Source organism: Saccopteryx leptura, chromosome 5, assembly GCF_036850995.1.
Source record: "Saccopteryx leptura isolate mSacLep1 chromosome 5, mSacLep1_pri_phased_curated, whole genome shotgun sequence".
Lineage (NCBI taxonomy): Eukaryota > Metazoa > Chordata > Mammalia > Chiroptera > Emballonuridae > Saccopteryx > Saccopteryx leptura.
In genome coordinates, this window is record NC_089507.1 from 26662250 (window position 1) to 26681615 (window position 19366).

Below are 19366 nucleotides of genomic sequence, written 5' to 3' on the forward strand. Positions count from 1 at the left end.
AATATCCTAAAGCAAGTAGTATACTGTCTTAAATGTTGTAGCTTTATAGTAAGTTTAAAATCTGAAAGTGTGAGTCCTTCAACTTTGTTCAGTCTTTTACTGAAGATTGTTTTGGCTATTTATGGTCTCTTGAATTACCATATGAATTTTAGGATCATCTTGTCAATTTCTGTAAATAAGCCAGCCTAGAGTTTTATAGTGATTGCATTTAATCTACAAGTTTATATGGAAAATATTGCCAACTTAACAATATTAAGTCTCCCAATTCATTTATATGGGATATTTTTCAATTTAGTCAGATCTTTTATTTCTTTCTGTTTTGTAATTTTTCACATGTAAATTTTGCATTTCTTAAATTTATTCCCAACTTTTTTATTCTTTCTGATGCTCTTTTAAATGGAATTTAAATTTCTTAATTTCATTTTAGATAGTTCATTGCTAGTATAGAGAAGTATAATTGGGTTTTGTATATTGATCTGATATCCTATAACTTTGCTCAACTCACTAGTTCCAACATTTTTTAGTGGTTTTCTTAGGAGTTTCAAAATCCAGTTGACCTTTGAACAACACAGGTTTGAGTTACATTGGTACACTTATGCATGGATTCTTTTTCCAATAAATACTGTAAATATATTTTTCTTATAAATCATAACATTTTTTCTCTAGTTTACTTTATTGTAAGAATACAGTGTATAGAACATTATATATATATATATAATGTGTTAATCGATAGTTTGTTATCAGTAAGGCTTCTGGTCAATGGTAAGCTAGTAGTAGTTAATTTGGGGGCAACTCAAAAATTATATACAGATTTTTGACTGCATATGAGGGGTCAGTACTCCTAATTTCCATGTTGTTCAAGGGTCAACTGTACAAGATAATGTCATCTATGAATAAAGATAGATCTATTTCTTCCTTTCCTATCTGGATTGTATTTTATTTCTTTTTCTTGTCTAATTGCCATGGCTGGAAACTTCAGTACAGTGTTGAATGGAAGCACTGGCAGTAGATATTCTTCTCATATACCTAATCTTAACAAGAAACTTTTCAGTCCTTCTTAAGTATGATGTTAGGTAGTTTTTTATATATGCCTTTTATTCAGGTTGATGAAGTTAATTTCTATTCCTAGTTTGTTGAATGTTTTTATCATCAAGAAGTGTTGGATTATTTTTTCAGGTCTATAATTAATGATCAAGTTGTATTGTAATATGTGAACATAATAGTTTGCTTAAAGCAGCAGTTCTCAACCTGTGGGCCGTGACCCCGGTGGGGTCGCCTAAAGCCATCGGAAAATACATAATGCATATCAGGTATTTACATTCCGAATCATAACTGTAGCAAAATTACAGTTATGAAGTAGCCACCAAAATTATTTTTTGGTTTGGGGTCACCGCAACATGAGGAACTGTATTGTGGGGTCACAGCATTAGAAAGGTTGAGAACCACTGGCTTAAAGGCTTCTACACCTAGGTAAATGGAATTGGGTAATATTTTAGAGAGGAAATGAAGAGTTAATAGGTGAAGGAGTGTTGGATTTCATCATTTTTTTGTGTGTCTATTGATATTGCACATGTGGTTTTGTACATTATTCTATTGATATATGGTGTATTACATTAGTTGATTTTCTGATGCTAAATTAACCTTGCATTCCTGGGATAAATTCTACGTATTTGTTTTGTATAATTTTTTTATATGTTGCTTGATTAGGTTTTCTGGTATTTTTGTTGAGGATGTCTGTTTTATGTTCATAAGAGATATTGCTCTGTAATTTCCTTGTGATATTTTTGTCTGGCTTTGCTTCCAAGATTACACTGGTGTCATAGAATACATTGGGAAGCATTCTATTCTAATTTTTGGAAGACTGAAGAATTGGTATTAATTCTTCTTTATTTATTGGTAGAATTTACCAGTGCTTCCATGTGCAACTATACTTTACCTCTTGTGCAGTTTTTTTAAATTACTATTTAATATCTTCTTTAAAATGTCTTCAAATTTTCTATTTTGTCTTGTGTCAATTTATGCAATGTGTCTTTCTGGAAATTTGTCCATTTTATCCAAGTAATTTCATTCATTGGCGTACAGTTGTTCATAGCACTTTCTAATGTGTTCTTTTTAAGGTTAATAGCAATAGCTTCTTTCATCTCTGATTTTAGTAACTTGAGGCTTCTCTGTGTTTCTCTCTCTGTCAATCTAGCTAAAGTTCTGTCCATTTTGTTGATCCCCTCAAAGAACCAACTTTTGGTTTCATTGACTTTCTCTATTTTTGCCTTTTGTCTCAATAATTTCCATTGTAATCTATCATTTTTTTCCTTCTACTTGCTTTAGCTTGCTCTTTCTTGCTCTTTTTCTGTTATCTTAGATAGAAAGTTAGATTATTGATTTGGGATCTTTTTTTAATATAAGTGATTACAGCTATAAATTTTAAGTTCTGCTTCAATTACATCTCATTAGTTTTTATATGTTGTGTCATCATTTTCATTTATCTCAAAGTATTTTTTAATTTCCCTGTGATTTCTCCTTTGACTCATAGGTTATTTAGGATTGAATTAATTTTCATATATTGTGAATTCCCCAAATTTCTTTCTGTTATTGACTTCTAACATCATTGTATCATGTTCAGAACACATTGCAGTAGATGTATATTTATTTGACAGTTTTACTAGCACACAGCCAAAAATGTTTTGTTCTAATGTTCAGTATATGAATCTCAGTAATTGACAATTCTGTCCAATTAAACTTTCTATGATGGAGAAGTATTCTACGTCTCTACTTTCCAACGTGGGATGGGGTACTATTGAGCATTTGAAGAACTGAATTTTTAATTTTAATTAATTTATATTTAATTTTAAATAGACACAGCTATTGGACAATAACATTATAATTTTAGACATCCCCTTCCTTAGTATTGTGATTAAACCTTATAAAGTATGTTATAAGGAAGAACCCCCAATTCAGGGCTGATAGGATAAAAATCCATGGACTGGGCTAAGGGAATATTTTCTAAAGGAGTTGTTACGTCTCTACCAGCCATCTAAAAACTTAAATGCAAGTAGATAAAGACACTTGTGTAATGCCAATATCCCGTGTGGGGCCCCGTCCTGGGAAGCACAGGAAGTCCCCGGGCTCTGCTTGGAGTGCAGTAGAGACCCCGGGTCTGTGTGTCCTCTCACTGAGTGCATGCAGACTGTCGGGGGAGGGGGTCACAGGGTTTTGTTTCTGCCTATGGGAAACAAGGAAAGGAAAAGAAGAAATCTTCAAAGCTACCATTGGAAACATTTATCTTATGCAGATAGCAGTAGAGTAAAGGGAATAAAACCCATCCTGCTCTCCATAGCAAATTGTTCAAAGAGTGTACTTGTAAAAGTTTTCACAGACTCTCAGAATCTTCCCAGCTGTCTTTGAAGTAAGGAGATAGAAGCTCCTATTATCCTCGCTTCTTCGTAAGGGGTACCTTTCATAGCTTCCCAACGCATGATTTTCAGATATTTATTGATGAAAGCCAGACTGCTTATAGATAACACAAACATGCACAAAATGTCTGTCCGTGTGCAATAAACCATGATAGGAACAGGTTTGGGGGTGGGGGTCGTTTTAAGAAAAAATAAAATAAAAAAGAATGTAGGTGTTTAACTTCAGGTGAGTAATGTTAATGTCCACTGTTTTCCCTTCTGTATTAAGACAGTCAGTTGGTAACATACATTATTGTTTGTCTAAAATAATGTATAACCATATCCCAGCTGCTTTCAAACATTTTTTTTGAAGTCCTGTTACCATTTCAATATAATAAAAACCTGCACTGCAAAGCTTCTGACATTTAACATTTCATTTTCTCTGGGTCCACATCAGCCGGATGGGTAATCAAGAACATAAGAAATTATAATGTTCATCCCCAACCCATCATGGGATAAAAATAATAATAAACTTCCTTACGTGGATCTTAAAAATCATTTTTCCTTTCTAAGGGAAAAAAATGCTGCAAAGAGAAAAGTTAAAAGTCATGTTAGCTTCACATTGTGAATGACAATAAAGCCCATCGGTAAGTAAGATGTCCGCACAGGTGAATTAACGCTGCCTCCTCTGTTGGTCCTCAGGTCATAGATTTGTACTGGGGCGTCGATGAAGACGAATGGGACAGCCCCGAGCTCCAGAAGACCCGCATGAAGCTGCTGGAGGATTGTTTGAAAACTTCTGCAGGTCCATGTTTTGTTGTGGGTATAAAAAACTAATGCTTTATATTTAGTTTAGATGAATGTGAGAATTCTTGCTGATTGGTGATCTTATGTAAGGGGCTTTTAACATGGGGAAAAAAATACTTGCTTTTCTGTTTCTATTTACAAATTTTAAACTGTCTCCCGGCCTTCAGTGTGGGAACAAAAACCTCAGCCTTCCATCAGCAGCGATTAAATGGGAATAATTGGAAATGGTAAGTGAAGGGTTGACTTGGGTTTGACAATAATTTCCACAGTGCCAGTGACCAGCAATAAGGATTACTGTATCAGTCCTACAATAACTATCCTACATTTTCTTATACTGTAGAACAGGAGTAGTCAACCTTTTTATACCTACTGCCCACTTTTGTATCCCTGTTAGTAGTAACATTTTCTAACTACCCACTGGTTCCACAGTAATGGTGATTTATAAAGTAGGGAAGTAACTTTATAAAATTTATAAAGCAGAGTTACAGCAAGTTAAAGCAGATAATAATAATTGCTTACCAAGTACTTTATGTCGGATTTTTGCTAAGTTTGACAGAATAAATCTTTATAAAACAACTTACTATAGTTAAATCTATCTTTTTATTTATACTTTGGTTGCTCCGCTACCGCCCACCATGAAAGCTGGAATGCTCACTAGTGGGTGGTAGGGATCAGGTTGACTACCACTGCTGTAGAATATATTTAATCATAGTATGTCTATTTCTCAAAGTTAGAATTTCTGGCATTTGTTTTTAAGCACAGCGGCTGAAATGTAAAGGTAAACCAAATCCACCACGTCGAAACAAGGCTCTGTAAAAAACTTTGATTATGCACTGAGCTCCAGCTAGATATTCATTATAAGCTACAGAGTCAAGTGGCACGTTCTTACCAGTCCCTCATTATTTTCTCGACAATTCCCACTCCTCTGTAAGCACAGTGGTAGCAAGAGAAGGTCTGTCCGTGGTGGGTGATTAAGCAGAAGCTGCCTTCATTAAGCTTAAGAAAGCACCGTATCTTGAAGGCCAACGGATCCTGCCAGCTGATAGGGAAGCTGCCCGCTCCGCACAAGAAGTTTTGACTCTGAGTGATGATGGGTTACAATGACAGGGAATGCTGTGAAGAAAACATGCAATCATGCAATTAGAAGCTAGGTTCAATCTATCAACGAAAGTGCTTTTAATACACATTTGCTTATCCATCTATAGTCAGCTCCACATAGGATTAAGATAACAGGTAGAATCAGAAATCTGACCAGTTAATAAAATTCTTACCAGAGATAATACAGTGCATGGCAGCTCTATAGGATAATTACTGTCGGTATGTGGATAAATTATTCATTTAGTCACCAACTATTTGTTGAATGCCACCCTGTGCCAAGGGGCTTCTCTGAGCACTGGGGGTATGGTCAGTTGACTCATATAACATAGTCATTTTGTAGCCAGTTTCATATGATTTAACCTTAAAACTGACCATAGAAGATAAAACTGGCTGCTTCATGGAACTTGCATTCTTATATAGCGGGTCAGGGGGGAGAGCTAGCATAAATCAAAGGAGTAAGTAAAAGAAATGAGGCCAATGGTGAGCAGTGCACTGGAGAAAACAGAAAGGAAGGGGAGGGAGGGAACAGCCGTGAGGTGAGATGGTTACTGTCTTCAGTAGAGAGCTGGGGAGGCCTCACTTACCCGGTGAGGGTGACTTCGGAAGGGAGACAGGAAAAGCGGTAGAAAAGAACCAGGTGCCTATTCAGATCAGAGCCTTCCAGGGAGAGGAGTTGGGAACATGATTGGCATGTTCAGGGACCAATAAGCAGGCTAGTATGCTTGGAGTAGGGAGAACAAAAAGGGAGAGGTGTGGAGATGCCACTCATATCATGGGCCTTATCGTCTCAGAGTTGACTGTAAAGACTTTACTTTTACTTTGTATGAGGTGAAAAGTCACAGAGTGTTGGAGTGTTTTGAGTGGAGGACTAGTGATCTGACATATTTTAAGACCCATCATGGCTGCTGGGGTAATTCTGCAGATGAAATGAAATTATAGGACATTCACGGTATCTCATATAGAATAACTCACAATAAGTGTTGGTTGTCGTTTGCTGTTGTGCAATCATTATTACCTCTCATAGCTGTCTAAAGATGAAATCACCTGCCTCAGATTATAATGAGGGTGTCATCAACAAAGTTGCCATTAAAGTAAAGAATGAAAACCACTCTGGCAGGGAGCAGTGCTGTAGAAGAGATCCAAATATTGGCAGGCATGTTTGAATGATTCCATCATGCTCAGAAAGCCAGATCTGGGGCAATAGAGCACTGTGTGTTTGCCCCAGAGAATCTTAGCTGCTCTGATCTCCATGGCTCTATCGTGATCTAGCTTCAGAAATTCAGCAGCAAGAGAGACCGGCTCCCTCTTTTATCATTCTGTAGAGTGTCATACTCAAACTAATCGAAATTAGTCATGGTCATTAATCCCAACACTCTGCTGGTCGGGGGAAATGAATAATTTAAAGACATTGCAAGTTTGTGCAGGTTCTGAGAGTAAAGGTTAACTGGTAGAACATCAGTAACAACTTTACTGAGCATAAACAAATCATTTATCCCTCTTCTGCTCCCTGTTACATGTTGAAACTCAGGGCAACCACAATCAAACCCTGTGGATAGAGCTAGGATTTTTCTCCCCAGTGATGTGAAAAACGTAAGGCTTATATCACTGCTTTTAAGGGGGAAATGCTGCTCTTATGGCCTTTCTCGTTGTAACTATGGTAACAGTGGGCATACAAGTATCACAGGTGAGCTCTAATTTACTTGCCCAGTACTCCCTTGCGATATTTCTAGAAGTCATGATGACCCCCTGTGTGCTGCAAACGTGGCATATTACTCCACCTGATGGTAAAGTCTTTGGTGAGAAAGTTCACCACGACTGAATGAACATGTTTTTATATAGTCGTCAGAAGCCTCACCGATACTAGCTCTTATATTATAACAAATCAGTTCAAAACCAAACAAAGCTTTCATTTTAAGTATCCAGGGACTTGGGGCCCAGACAGGAACTTGGACTTAATTAAATGTTATATGTGCTTGACTCTTTTCAATTTCATTTCCTAAAAGTTGTTCCTTGGGACTGGCCCGAGGTCCTTAGACGCCTGCCGGCTGTGTCCCCCCTCTAATCCTGGACAGCTGTTTGAACACGTGATTTTTAGTCATGAGGAGGAAAGAGTGATCGAGTAAGGTGCCCAGACGTGTGTCCAAGTGTCACTCTTAGAGAATTAACGCACGAGACATTTTAGACATCATCTCTACTAAGGGAAACAGATGTTGTAGATGTGTGTGAAGGAACAAACGCCCAGTGGGGGGGGGGGGGGGCCGAACTCTCCTTTCACAGCCTGAGTTAAAGCCCGGGTCATGACAGGGCAGGACTAAACAGGTTACACAGTTAAACTAAAAGTAAAGGTAACTGTTGAATAAATATCAGAGGCTTTTTGTGGCGTCTATGTAAGAGCTCTTTGTAAACTATCAAGGGCTACACAGTCATTAATTATTAAATTATGATTTAAGTTATTTCCAATGAAAACAAAATGTTTTTAATTGTACTGGACATTTATGTGATACTAGGAATTTTTCCCTTTGAAAATGTTGATAGTCTAAATGTAGAGAGTATTAAGACTTAATTCAGACAGTCAAAAATTAAGGCCAAATAAAGGGTTTTGAGTTACCGTATTTTTCGCTCCATAAGACACACTTGACCATAAGACACACCTAGGGTTTTAAGGAGGAAAATAAGAAAAAAAAATATTCTGAACCAAATGGTGTGTTAAAATATTTAATAAAATATACCAAAATAATATTTCAACAATGTAAATACAACAGCAGTATTCACAACCATTAGCACTGTTATTAACAGCTGAGAAGAGACTTTAATGTTCAAATACTCTTCTAGTCTGGGAACTCACAACCGCTAAAAGAAATGAACGTTGGCTCCATAAGACGCACGGGCATTTTCCCGTCCACTTTTAGGGGAAAAAATAGTGTGTCTTATGGAGCGAAAAATTCTTAACAAACGTTATAGAGTATGAATTTACTGGAACACTTAGTAAGAACTTGACCTGTCCCCAAGGAGGGCTTTTGACAAGGATTTGGACTCACACTTGATTCCAAAGTGACTATCTGCTTCTCCTCTTAAGTGCAGAGAATTGCCTCAGTCTTCACGAAGAGTGGAAAGTACAACAAATCTTCCCCACCAACCTGTCCCACCCACCTGGTCCATTAAAAAAAAAAATCTTTATGAAGGGTGAGAGGGATGTTGCCTTTTGGAGAGAGCAGAGTCCGTGTAAATGCCAACTACCACATCACATCCCCTCCTTCTTTGTAAGATGTGTTTAGGGGAAAAGGGGTTTTCCTCTTGCCATCCCTCCAAATTTGGAGTGCCCCAGAAAACTTGCCTCTGCAGTTTGAGCACTGACCCTGGACCTTGAGCAAAATCCTACCTGTTACCAGAAGTTGATAAAAGCAAGTGCTGTGCTGGCTTGAAGAATTGGAGTTCCAAGAGCTTGGTTATAGTAATGGAAAAGCTCCTCATAGGTGTGTATGGGCTCCGGGGGCTCCAGACAGTATCTCACTACATTCCCTCAATCCACAGTGTAGATAAAGTAAAGGTTTACTGGGGGCAAAGCACTGGCAGACTACCCCAGGAGAGCCAAGCCTGGCCCATGCACCCAGTAACAGGGGCACTACTTACCACTGCTGGAGACAGGTAAGGGATTCAGTGACTTGACATTCAGAGGGGTATCCACCATGTCTTACAGTCAGGATAAAGAGAACGCTGCCTGCAATATGTTTTGACAATTCCCAGAAATCACAGGGAGTCAAAGCCAGTATAGCATCCTCATTGGGACTCACAAATCACCAATATAAACAGACATAATGTGTCAGCTTGCATAGAGAAGTAGCCAAGACCAAGAGTGGAAGTACTGCCATCATTGTCACCTGAGCGTCAGCAGACACCACTGCAGACTTACAGCTCTACCTTCAGTACACACACACACTCTGCCCTCACAGATGACATGGGACAAAGAGCAGGCCATGCTTTTGACTACCACAGGCAGCTCCTGGCAACTGCACTTGAGATCAGTTGAAAAGTGCGAAGAAGGAAGCTGCGAGATCCACATTTTGGAATGACCTAGATTTTAGACCAGAAATATGAAAACCTTTAAGGGATTGGTCTGAGAAATCTATTATTATGCAGCAAGTTTAAGTTTGTTAACTAATCACAGAGTAAAAACAAGACCAAGCAAAGTCCCTAAACATTTCCTGGTAAACCCTAAACCATTCTGTATTTGTACATCACTGTATGACACTACTGAATTAAAACCACGGCATATAAATTAGTTTCTTATCATGCAACCGTGTCACCAATCTCCATCAGAGTTAAATTATGCTACTAAAGAGTTCAGACTCCATTTAGGTTCTTACTTTAAATAATGTTCAGTTACAGACCCTGACTGGTTGGCTCAGCTGCAGAACACCAGTTCAATTCCCAGTCAGGGCACGTAGAAGTGACCATCTTCTTTTCCACCCCTCCACCCCCCTTTTCTCTCTCTTTCTAGCTCTCTAGCCATGGCTCAATTTGCTCAAGCGGCTTGGCCTTGGTGCTGAGGATGGCTCCGTGCAGTCTGCCTCAGGTACTAAAAATAGCTCAGTTACAGAGGCAATGAAGCAACGCCCTAGATGGGCAGAGCCTTGCTCCATAGGGGCTTGCCAGGTGGATCCCAGTTGGGGTACATGCAAGGGTCTGTATCTCTGCCTCCTCTGTCTCAACTAAAAAAAAAAAAAAGGTAATTGTACAGTGAGAGTTCTTAAATCACTGAATTTAAAGAAAGAATTACACTGTTTTTTATAACAGTTGAACTTTGGGAAATATTTCATTTTATCCACAATCCAGTATGTATAAGATTGATTTATCCTTTTAGGTATACTAAATAAATACACATGAAAAATTAATACAAGTAATTCATCTTGGTTTGACTTTAACAAAATGTCCAAGTATTTTCTATGATTTAGCTTTTACATTCATAAGTACTCATCAAAATGTACTAAAATGGGAAAATAGTCATTGATTTGAACTGCAAATTATCTAAATCTATATATTCAGTCCTTTATTAAAGATATAAATAATCTAAAACCTCAGATTTTCCAAATATATTTTGCTTGTAATATCAAGAGAGACAAAGGCTTTATGAAGATAAATGGACATTTCATAATAATAAAAAGTTCAATTCAGTGGGAAGATGAAATGTTTCTATATTTAAAAGCATCCAATAACATGGCTTCAAATTACATAAAGAAAACTTGTTAAAACTAAAAGAGAAGTAGGCAATTCCACAATTATAAAGATCTTTAGAAAATTATTTTAGTATTTGAGTGAATAAGCAGAAAACAAAAATCAGAAAATATTTGGATTTAGGTAACATGGTTTATTGACATTTATAGACTGTTATAACCAATAACTAAAGACTATACCTTTTTTTCAGTGACACAGAGAACATTTGCTAAAATATAAAGTATGATTCATCCATATGGTAGGAAATAATGCACGCCTCAACAAATTTCAAAGCATTTAAATCATATTAAATTTTTGCTCTAACCTCAATGAGATTAAAAACTAAAAAAAAAAAATCCTGAAAAATAATAACACAATTTCCAAATATGTGGAGTTAAGTAATATAGTTCTAAATAAACCACGGGCCAAAGAAATATTACCAGAGAAATTAAAAAATGTGTTTGAACTGAACTAAAAAAAAAAAAAATACAACATATCAAAATATGTGGGATTCAGCTAAAGCAGTACTGCTTAGAGAAACACAGAAGAAAATGCATAGTTTAAACGTGTATGAGAAAAGAAGAGAATTTGGAAACTCATGATTTAATTGTCCATCTCAAGAGGCTAGAAAAAGAAGAGAAAATTAAACCTAAAGGTATCAGAAGAAAAGGCACATTCATCAGAAGCAACAGCTTTTAAAACGCTTTCAAAGATTCTGCGTACTCTAGTATTTGTGCACTCTAAGGATCAGAGCTGATAGGACTCCAGAGTTAGAAGGAGCCTCGAGATGATCAAGTAATGAAGTAGTTAAAAATCCTACATGTCATAAGGTAAAATTTGAGACCCACATAAGTGAAGCAATTCAGTATTTTCTGCACTCTTAAATATGGCTGGTGCTGGGCTGAGCACTTTTCATGTATCGTTTCTTAGGCCCTTTGAGGCCAATATCGTCCCACTCTGTCAGTGCGGAGGCTGAGACTTGAGTCGTTTCTGTAATTTGCCTGAAGTCTTAAAACTAGTGAGAGTTGGAGCCAGGATTCCAACCTAGGTCTCTTTAATTCCAGAGTCATCATCTTCCTACAACAAGACCCTAAATAGTTTAATTAGAGACCATTATGAGGTTTAGAACCCTAGTCCCTTCCTCTCAGTCTATTACTTCTTCCACTAGAAAAGTACAAAAATTGTACCCTGATGCCCTGTTTCAATTTGGTGGAATTCTTTCATATACAGGGGAGTTAGGCAGCTGCAATCATTGGTGTAGCGTGCAATGTAGTTTTCTCCAGTGGGGAGTGAAGCTGTGTTGCCCCAGGCTTTATTAAGATTGCTTAGGCCAGCCATTCAATTCTATGATAAACTTCAACTTTTTCATCTATCTGTGCTTGGAAATACCACACATGCAGATTGTGAAAACAACATAAAGATTTCATCGATTTTTTTCCCCCCTCATGCTGTATCTACTCACAGTACGAGGTCCAGGTCTACTGTACCGAATCGTCAGGTCTCCGTGTGGGTCTGGAAAGGCACATTATGCAGTGGGGTTTGTTTTCCTTTTTATTGAATTTACCGGGGTGACACTGGTTAACAAAATTAAACTGGTTTCAGGTGCACAATTCTACAAGACTATATACCATATTGTGTGTCCACCACCCTAAGTCAACTCTCTGTCTGTCACCATTTATCCCTCCATTCTCTCCTCCATTTCCCCCCAACCCCCAACTCCCACCCCCTGGAAGTCACCACACTGTTGTCCATCTGTGTCCATGAATTTCTTTTTTCTTTTTTTTTTTTTTTTTGCCTTTTTTGCTCAAACCCCCAACAGCTGTCAGCCTGCTCTCTATGAGTCTGTCTCTATTTTGCTTGTTACTTCATTTTGTTCGTTAGATTCCACATATGAGTGAAATCATATGGTATTTGCCTTTCTCTGACTGGCTTATTTCACTTAGCATAATGCTCTCCAGGTTCATCCTGACTGTCCTTTTTTACCGATATACAGTGTTGTTCAATAAAAAAAAAACAACAGCAAATAGTTGTAGTGACTATCACGTGAAAGACTCTAGTTCTCTGAACAATACCTGAGTACTCTGTGCTCATAGGTACAAAAGTGAATAACATTTATCTCTGTACTCTTAAGCACCTACCTAAACAGAGAGAAAGATATGTACGCACTCAAATATGATACAGTTTTGACCAATGCAATAATATGGTGTTATACAAGTGCTATGGGAGCCAAATGGAGACAGGGATCCTCCATTTCATTCTGACTCCATTATTCTGACTCTCTGGGTCAGAAAAGACTTCAGAGCAGGGTTCTCAACCTGTGGGTCGCGACCAGGCGACCCCTGTGTTTTGGTCGTTCAACCCCCGCCGGGGTCGCGACCCACAGGTTGAGAACCGCTGCTCTAGAGGAAGTGAGTTTGCACTGATCTTAGAAGAACTCAGGGCTTCCCATCTATAGTTCAAAGGCAGGGCATGTGAGGGTGTCTTGATTGTTCAGAGACCTGAACAAACCTGTTCCTGAATACAGGGTGTTGGAGAAAAAGAGGCAAAAAATATAGTTTGAGGCCAGACCTTGTGAGTTTCAGCTTCCACTTGTCAGCAAGGAGGAGGATACTGTTCAGATTTGTAACTCCGGCAGGAGCATTGTAAAGAGAGCAGAGGTGAGACGCCTAACTAGGAGCCCAGCTAATGTCATGATCCAGGCAAAAGATAATCCAGTGTGGTGAGAGATGAAATGGAGGAGTGGGCACAGAGGGGAGACAATTAAGAAACAGAGTTGATGTCGACTCTTAGAGTGTGGGGGTGAGGAGCAGGATGCGCCGAGGGCGATGGTGTTAGTGCCCGGGGTGTGAGCTCTTCCGTCCCTCCCATATACACACGAGACACCTATTGTGGAGTAACCTACATTCCAGTTTTCAAAACCTAATTGTTCGCTCAAAATAAAATCTTTTCGCCCGTAAGAATGGGTCATATTCTTCATTACTGACAATCTCTGTTTTCTGTCTCATTCCTTCCAACTGGGCAGGAAGGAAGGAGAGTGAGATCAGTAACCAAGTGTGAATGAGGATCAATTGAATTGCAGCATCCGCGTGGACCATTACAACTTTGTAAACATTTCTCTTACTGGCTTTTACTTTTCTTCTTTAAGGTATCAGAGACCAATCAATGTTTTAAATATCTGTCACGGACCAAATGCAAATCCAATGCTGGGAGTGGAGATCAAAGCAGGTGTCTTCTCAGCTCAGAAATATGCACAGACATGGGACAGTTCTGTAGGACTTCTCTATTTTATGGCTCCTGCTGTATCCTCAGCTGCCCATAGCAGCCCCAGAAGGACCCGGAGGCCCCTCTTATTCCTGCTCTTTCTCTCCCTTTCATAGCAGCTGAGATGTTGGAGGATGTGAGACATAGTTGTGGAATCACCTTAACTCATGACCCTTTTCTCACTTTGCAGAACCACCTTCCCAGTCATTCTGCAGATAGAGACTCAATGACTGAGAGAAATTTAAATATTTCAGCATTGGGGGGGGGGGTGTATGTGTGTGTGTGTGTGTGTGTGTGCACGCTTGTGTGTGTGACAGAGACAGAGAGAGGGACAGATAGGGACAGACAGACAAAAAGGGAGAGAGATGAGAAGCATCAATTCTTTGTTACTGCTCCTTAGTTGTTCATTGATTGCTTTCTCATATGTGCCTTGACCAGGGGGCTCTAGCAGACCGAGTGACCCCTTGCTCAAGTCAGCAATCCTAGGCTCAAGCTGATGAGCTTTGCTCAAACCAGATGAGCCCACACTCAAGCTGGTGACCTCGGGGTTTTGAACCTGGGTCCTCTGCGTCCCAGTCCATGCTCTATCCGCTTGTGCCACTGTCTGGTCAGGCTCAGCATTTCTATTTATTTACACATATATCTCTGATTATAGAAGAGGTAATAGTTTTAACTATTTAATTTTAACTTGGGGAAAGGGAATCTGCTCCTTTTTACTTAGTTCAGCATTTACACATGGTCTGTTTTACAAAAACATAACATTAATAATGAGTGCTCCCAGTTTTCTAAACCTATCACTTAGATTAGTGTTTCTAGACTAGAATCAAATACTCATACCCCTAGCAATATTACACATAATTTAAAATGTATCTCTTTAAGAAAATGTTTAACTGTAGTGCTTTCCCTTAACTGTAATAGAGAGGTAACCCTGATTAACTAATTATTTGGAAGCAATCGCTTCTTAATAACCTATAACAGTCTCAGAGAAGTACTGGACTCAAGTCTTCCCAAAATGTGGCACATGAGATAAGCATAAAAAGAATCCAGATTAGTCATTAAATTCATCTCTAAACCTCATTTCTTCAAGACAGGAAGATTAACGAGACTAACACTTAATTATAAAATGTTCAGCTAAGCCTTAGTGTTTATTAGTTCTATAACTATGTTATCTGACATGAACAAACCTACAGATTAATGTTTTAGTCTACCTGTGGACCATACACAGGGTAAACTGAGGTCTTGCTACCTCTTCCCCATGGACTATCACACTTACCTTTACTTTCTTATTAATCTTAATCACTGTTTTCTTTTCTAATATCCTCTTAATATATGACCAAAATAGACTGTAGCATGGTTCCTTTAGTGAAGTTCTGATAGGAAGCAGTTCTAGTTTATTTTTATCAATGATGTGATAATAATTTTTGCTTTTATTTTATTATTATTATTATTATTATTTTGAGAGAGAGAGACAGAAAGGGAAAGAGAGGGTGAGAAGCATCAACTCAGAGTTGCTTTCATTTTAGTTGTATATTGATTGCTTTTTGTATGTGCCTTGACAAAGACAAGCCAGTGTCCCCTTGCTCAAGCCAGCAACCTTGGGCTTTTCATGCCACCAACCTTTGGGCTCAAACTGACAAGTTTTTGGGATCATGTGGACAATTCCCCCCCTCAAGCCAGTGACCCCGTGCTGACGAGCTGGTGCTCAGAGCTGGCATCCTCAGGGCTTTGAACTGGTGACCTCAGCTTTCCTGGTGGAAGCTTTATTCACTCCACCACCACTGGTCAGGCTTTGCTTTCATTCTTCTTAAATCGAGAAGAAGAGTTGATCAACGTACAAATGGACAGAGATCAAAGGCAAAGAGCAATCCAGATATCCCGTATGTTCACCAGCATCAAGGTTGGGGGTGGGGGCAATGCTTTTGAAAAACATTCCACACATTAAGAAAAAGAGAATAAGATCAAAGTAATATATCTGAAAATGATTTTCTACAGGAAACAAAAGTCTTTTAGAAACATGTTGGCATCACAGTAGCATGCATAAGACTCTTTTGAGGCTAAAAATCATGTATGGTAAGAACAGACTAATGTTGAAAAAAAACAGCTGAATGGTAGGGATGGGTGACTTACAGAGAAAACCAAGAATAGAATGAACGCAGTAAAAATCAAAGCCATTGGTACAGAGAATAAACATGGTATGGTTTCTCAATATGCAGAAGAAAAAGATGAAAAATAAAAGGAAAAAAAATAGCTATAGAGGTCAACAAATGGAATCCAATCCTAGAGTTATAGGTGTTTCCAGGGAAAGTACTACAGTCAGAAGCAATAATTGGAGGAAAAAATTCTGGGCAAATGATTTTTACTAACAATAAAAACATGGATCTTTGACTAATCTAATAAAATAGGGGAAAATACATAGAAGCAAAATTATGAATAAAAAGGTGATTTAGCCACAGATACAAAAATAATAGCTGCAGTGACATTAATCCATGGCACTGACTAGGTACCATGTGTCTAGGTTACATATGCAAATGTTCAACTTTTATATCACAAGTAAATGTTTAAAAGGAAAAGAAAACACTACGTTAAACTTGATGCTTAAAAGTTTCAAAGCAGGATGATATGAATACTTTTCTGAGAAGTGTTAAATACCAAAATAGATTGAAGTAGATTTGGATACATTGGTAGTTTTAGAAGAACTTGAAAGTTCACCGAAGCAAAACCTCAAAAATAAGCTTCCCCTGGCTTTCAAAAAGTTGGCAAAGTAGTATTATCTATGTCTTCCTCTAAACCAGGGGTAGTCAACCTTTTTATACCTACCACCCACTTTTGTATCTCTGTTAGTAGTAAAATTTTCTAACCGCCCACCGGTTCCACAGTAATGGTGATTTATAAAGTAGGGAAGTAACTTTACTTTATAAAATTTATAAAGCAGAGTTACAGCAAGTTAAAGCATATAATAATAATTACTTACCAAGTACTTTATGTCAGATTTTCGCTGTTTGGCAGAATAAATCTTTATAAAACAACTTACTATAGTTAAATCTATCTTTTTATTTATACTTTGGTTGCTCCGCTACCGCCCACCATGAAAGCTGGAACGCCCACTAGTGGGTGGTAGGGACCAGGTTGACTACCACTGGTCTAAACTTTCAAGGATCATGGGGTGAGGCTGAATAGTTGTTCCATTGTGAAGACAGACAAAGATATAAAAACCATTTTACTTTTTGAGCTAGCATAATCCTGACCCCAACCTTAAGACAGTACAATAGTTAATGCTCCTTATTGAGTTTAATATAGATGCAAAATGCTTTATAAAATTAATAAACCAAATTCAAATAAGTTTAAAAACTAGCTGCCATACTTAGATTCTTATCCCAGAAATGTAACAAAGATTTATTATTAGACAGTCCATTAATAAGTAAATCAATGTGAAAAATATGTTAATCTCAATTGACGCCAAAAAAACTCAGTTAGGACCCATTTCTGACCAGTGATGAATTCTGTAATTCTAGCAATAGCTTCTTTCTTTATAGTTTAAGAATATCTAGCATATGTTAATAACCAACTTTGTGATTACTATAAGCCTGCCTATTATAAAATTAAAGCTGACTGACCTAAATTTGGAAATTACAGATGATTACAAAGAAAATTCAAAAATCACTCATAATCTCACCATCCAGCGATAGTCACCGTTAATATTTTTATTTGTTTAAACTTGTGCCAAGCCCTAAACGAAGTGTGTATCCGTGTGTTTTTATTTAGTTTGTTAAGAATCTCCTGCCTCAGGTATTACTGTTGTAATCCCCATTTTCCTGGTGAGACTGACGCCTAGGCCAAGGTATAAACTCAGGCAGCATGAGTTCCACATGCTGGAACTCACTTCCTTAAACCATTGTGTTCCAATGGTTTCACTTGGAATTGAAATTCACTTCCAATTCCATTGTAGAATTCACTTCCTTAAACCATTGTGTTCCACTGTCTCTTCAGAGAACTTTGCTCCAGTATATTATCATAAGCATTTAACAATGATACATGCTTTTAAAATATGATTTTAATCATATTCTAGCATATAAATGAACTATATGTGTTGCCTATTTTTAAATATGTAGGTCACTTCTGATTATTATAAATATTAATACATTCTAAATTTTCATTTTAATTCAAACTGCCTCTTTTTTTGAGGATACACTTCAAGATGCAGAATTACTAGGTCAAATTCTTGAATATCTGTGAACTGTCCTGATTTTCTTCTTGTTCTGTCGATTTTGCAATTTGTGTTTCTACCCAGATATGAGATTGCCCATCTCATAGCTACCTCAGCAGCTCTGACTAGAAACTCTGTGTAAAACTTTTGTACATTTGATGGGTGAAAAATGGGTATCTTACCTCACCTCTTCAGCTACTGATAATGGTTAAGGACATTTTCATACGTTCATTAGCCATTGGAATATTGTTATGTGACTTGCCTGTTAATTCCTACCTCAAAAAAGCAGCCACAGCTAGTTAAGAACAGTCATTTTTGTCAGAGGCTCTGGACCTTCCAAATTTTAAGAAATAGAACATTTAAAAAAAGAAGGAAAAGGCCTTGGCCAGTGGCTCAGTGGTAGAGTGTTAGCCCAGCGTGTGGATGTCCTGGGTTCAATTACTGATAAGGGCACACAGGAGAAGCTACCATCTGCTTCTCCACTCCTCTCCCTCCCACTTCTCTCCTCCTCTCTCTCTTGTCTACCCACAGCCATGGCTCAATTGGTTCGAGCACATTGGCCACATGAGCTGAGAATGATTCTGTGGAGTCTCCACCTCAGGTGCTAAAAATAGCTTGGTTGTGAGTATGGCCCAAGGTGGAAAGAGCATCAGCCCCAGATGGGGATTGCTGGGTGAATTTTGGTTGGGGCACATACGAGAGTCTGTCTCTCTATCTTCCTTCCTCTCACTTGGAAAAGAAGGGGAAAAAATAGATTTAAAAAAAGGAAGGAAAAAAGAAATAGAACATTACTGTACCAGATACATTGTTGTCACACGAAGGCTGACATGAAAAGTCATCTTAAAATCTAGGCTAATCTTGATCCCAGACACCTTAATCTCTTCAGTTTAAAGTAAGAATGAAAATAATAATAATAATAATAAAGTAAGAATGATAGTAATACTTCATTGGTTTACTGTCAATAATAAATAATATATATATGCAAAGCACTTAGTATACACATAGAACAACAACAAAAAAATGTTTAGCATCCAAATAGTAATTATTTTAACTATTGCTCCATGCTTTCCTGTCACGTACTTGGAGCTCTGTTTAGACTTATTTTTAAAGTTTGTCATGTACTTATCATTCTCCCACAGTAGTAATGAATTCTCAGAAGGAATTTTTATCTTTGCCTCTGTCTGCAGTACCTAGCACAAAGCCTGATATGAATTAGGAATACATATCTACTGTATCAAACTGAATGTGAGATTACTTCCAAAGGACATTTAGAGATTAGATGTCATGATTCCATCTAGCTAACCTCTAAAACATTTTATCACTTTTCTATTGCAAATTTTTTAAAAATAAAAATCAAATTTAGGTTCTCAAAGGCAGCTTTTAGAGTTTGAACTAT

The 19366-nt window shown here is 37.8% G+C and overlaps 1 protein-coding gene across 1 annotated transcript in view; it reads left to right on the plus strand.

Moving 5' to 3' along the window:
• NWD2 (NACHT and WD repeat domain containing 2) overlaps positions 1-19366 on the plus strand; it is a 173897-nt gene that overhangs the window by 95511 nt on the left and 59020 nt on the right. The window contains exon 3 of the mRNA XM_066387666.1: positions 4092-4208. Within this exon, the coding sequence (XP_066243763.1) occupies positions 4092-4208 (117 nt within the window). The remainder of the gene's footprint in view (positions 1-4091; positions 4209-19366) is intronic.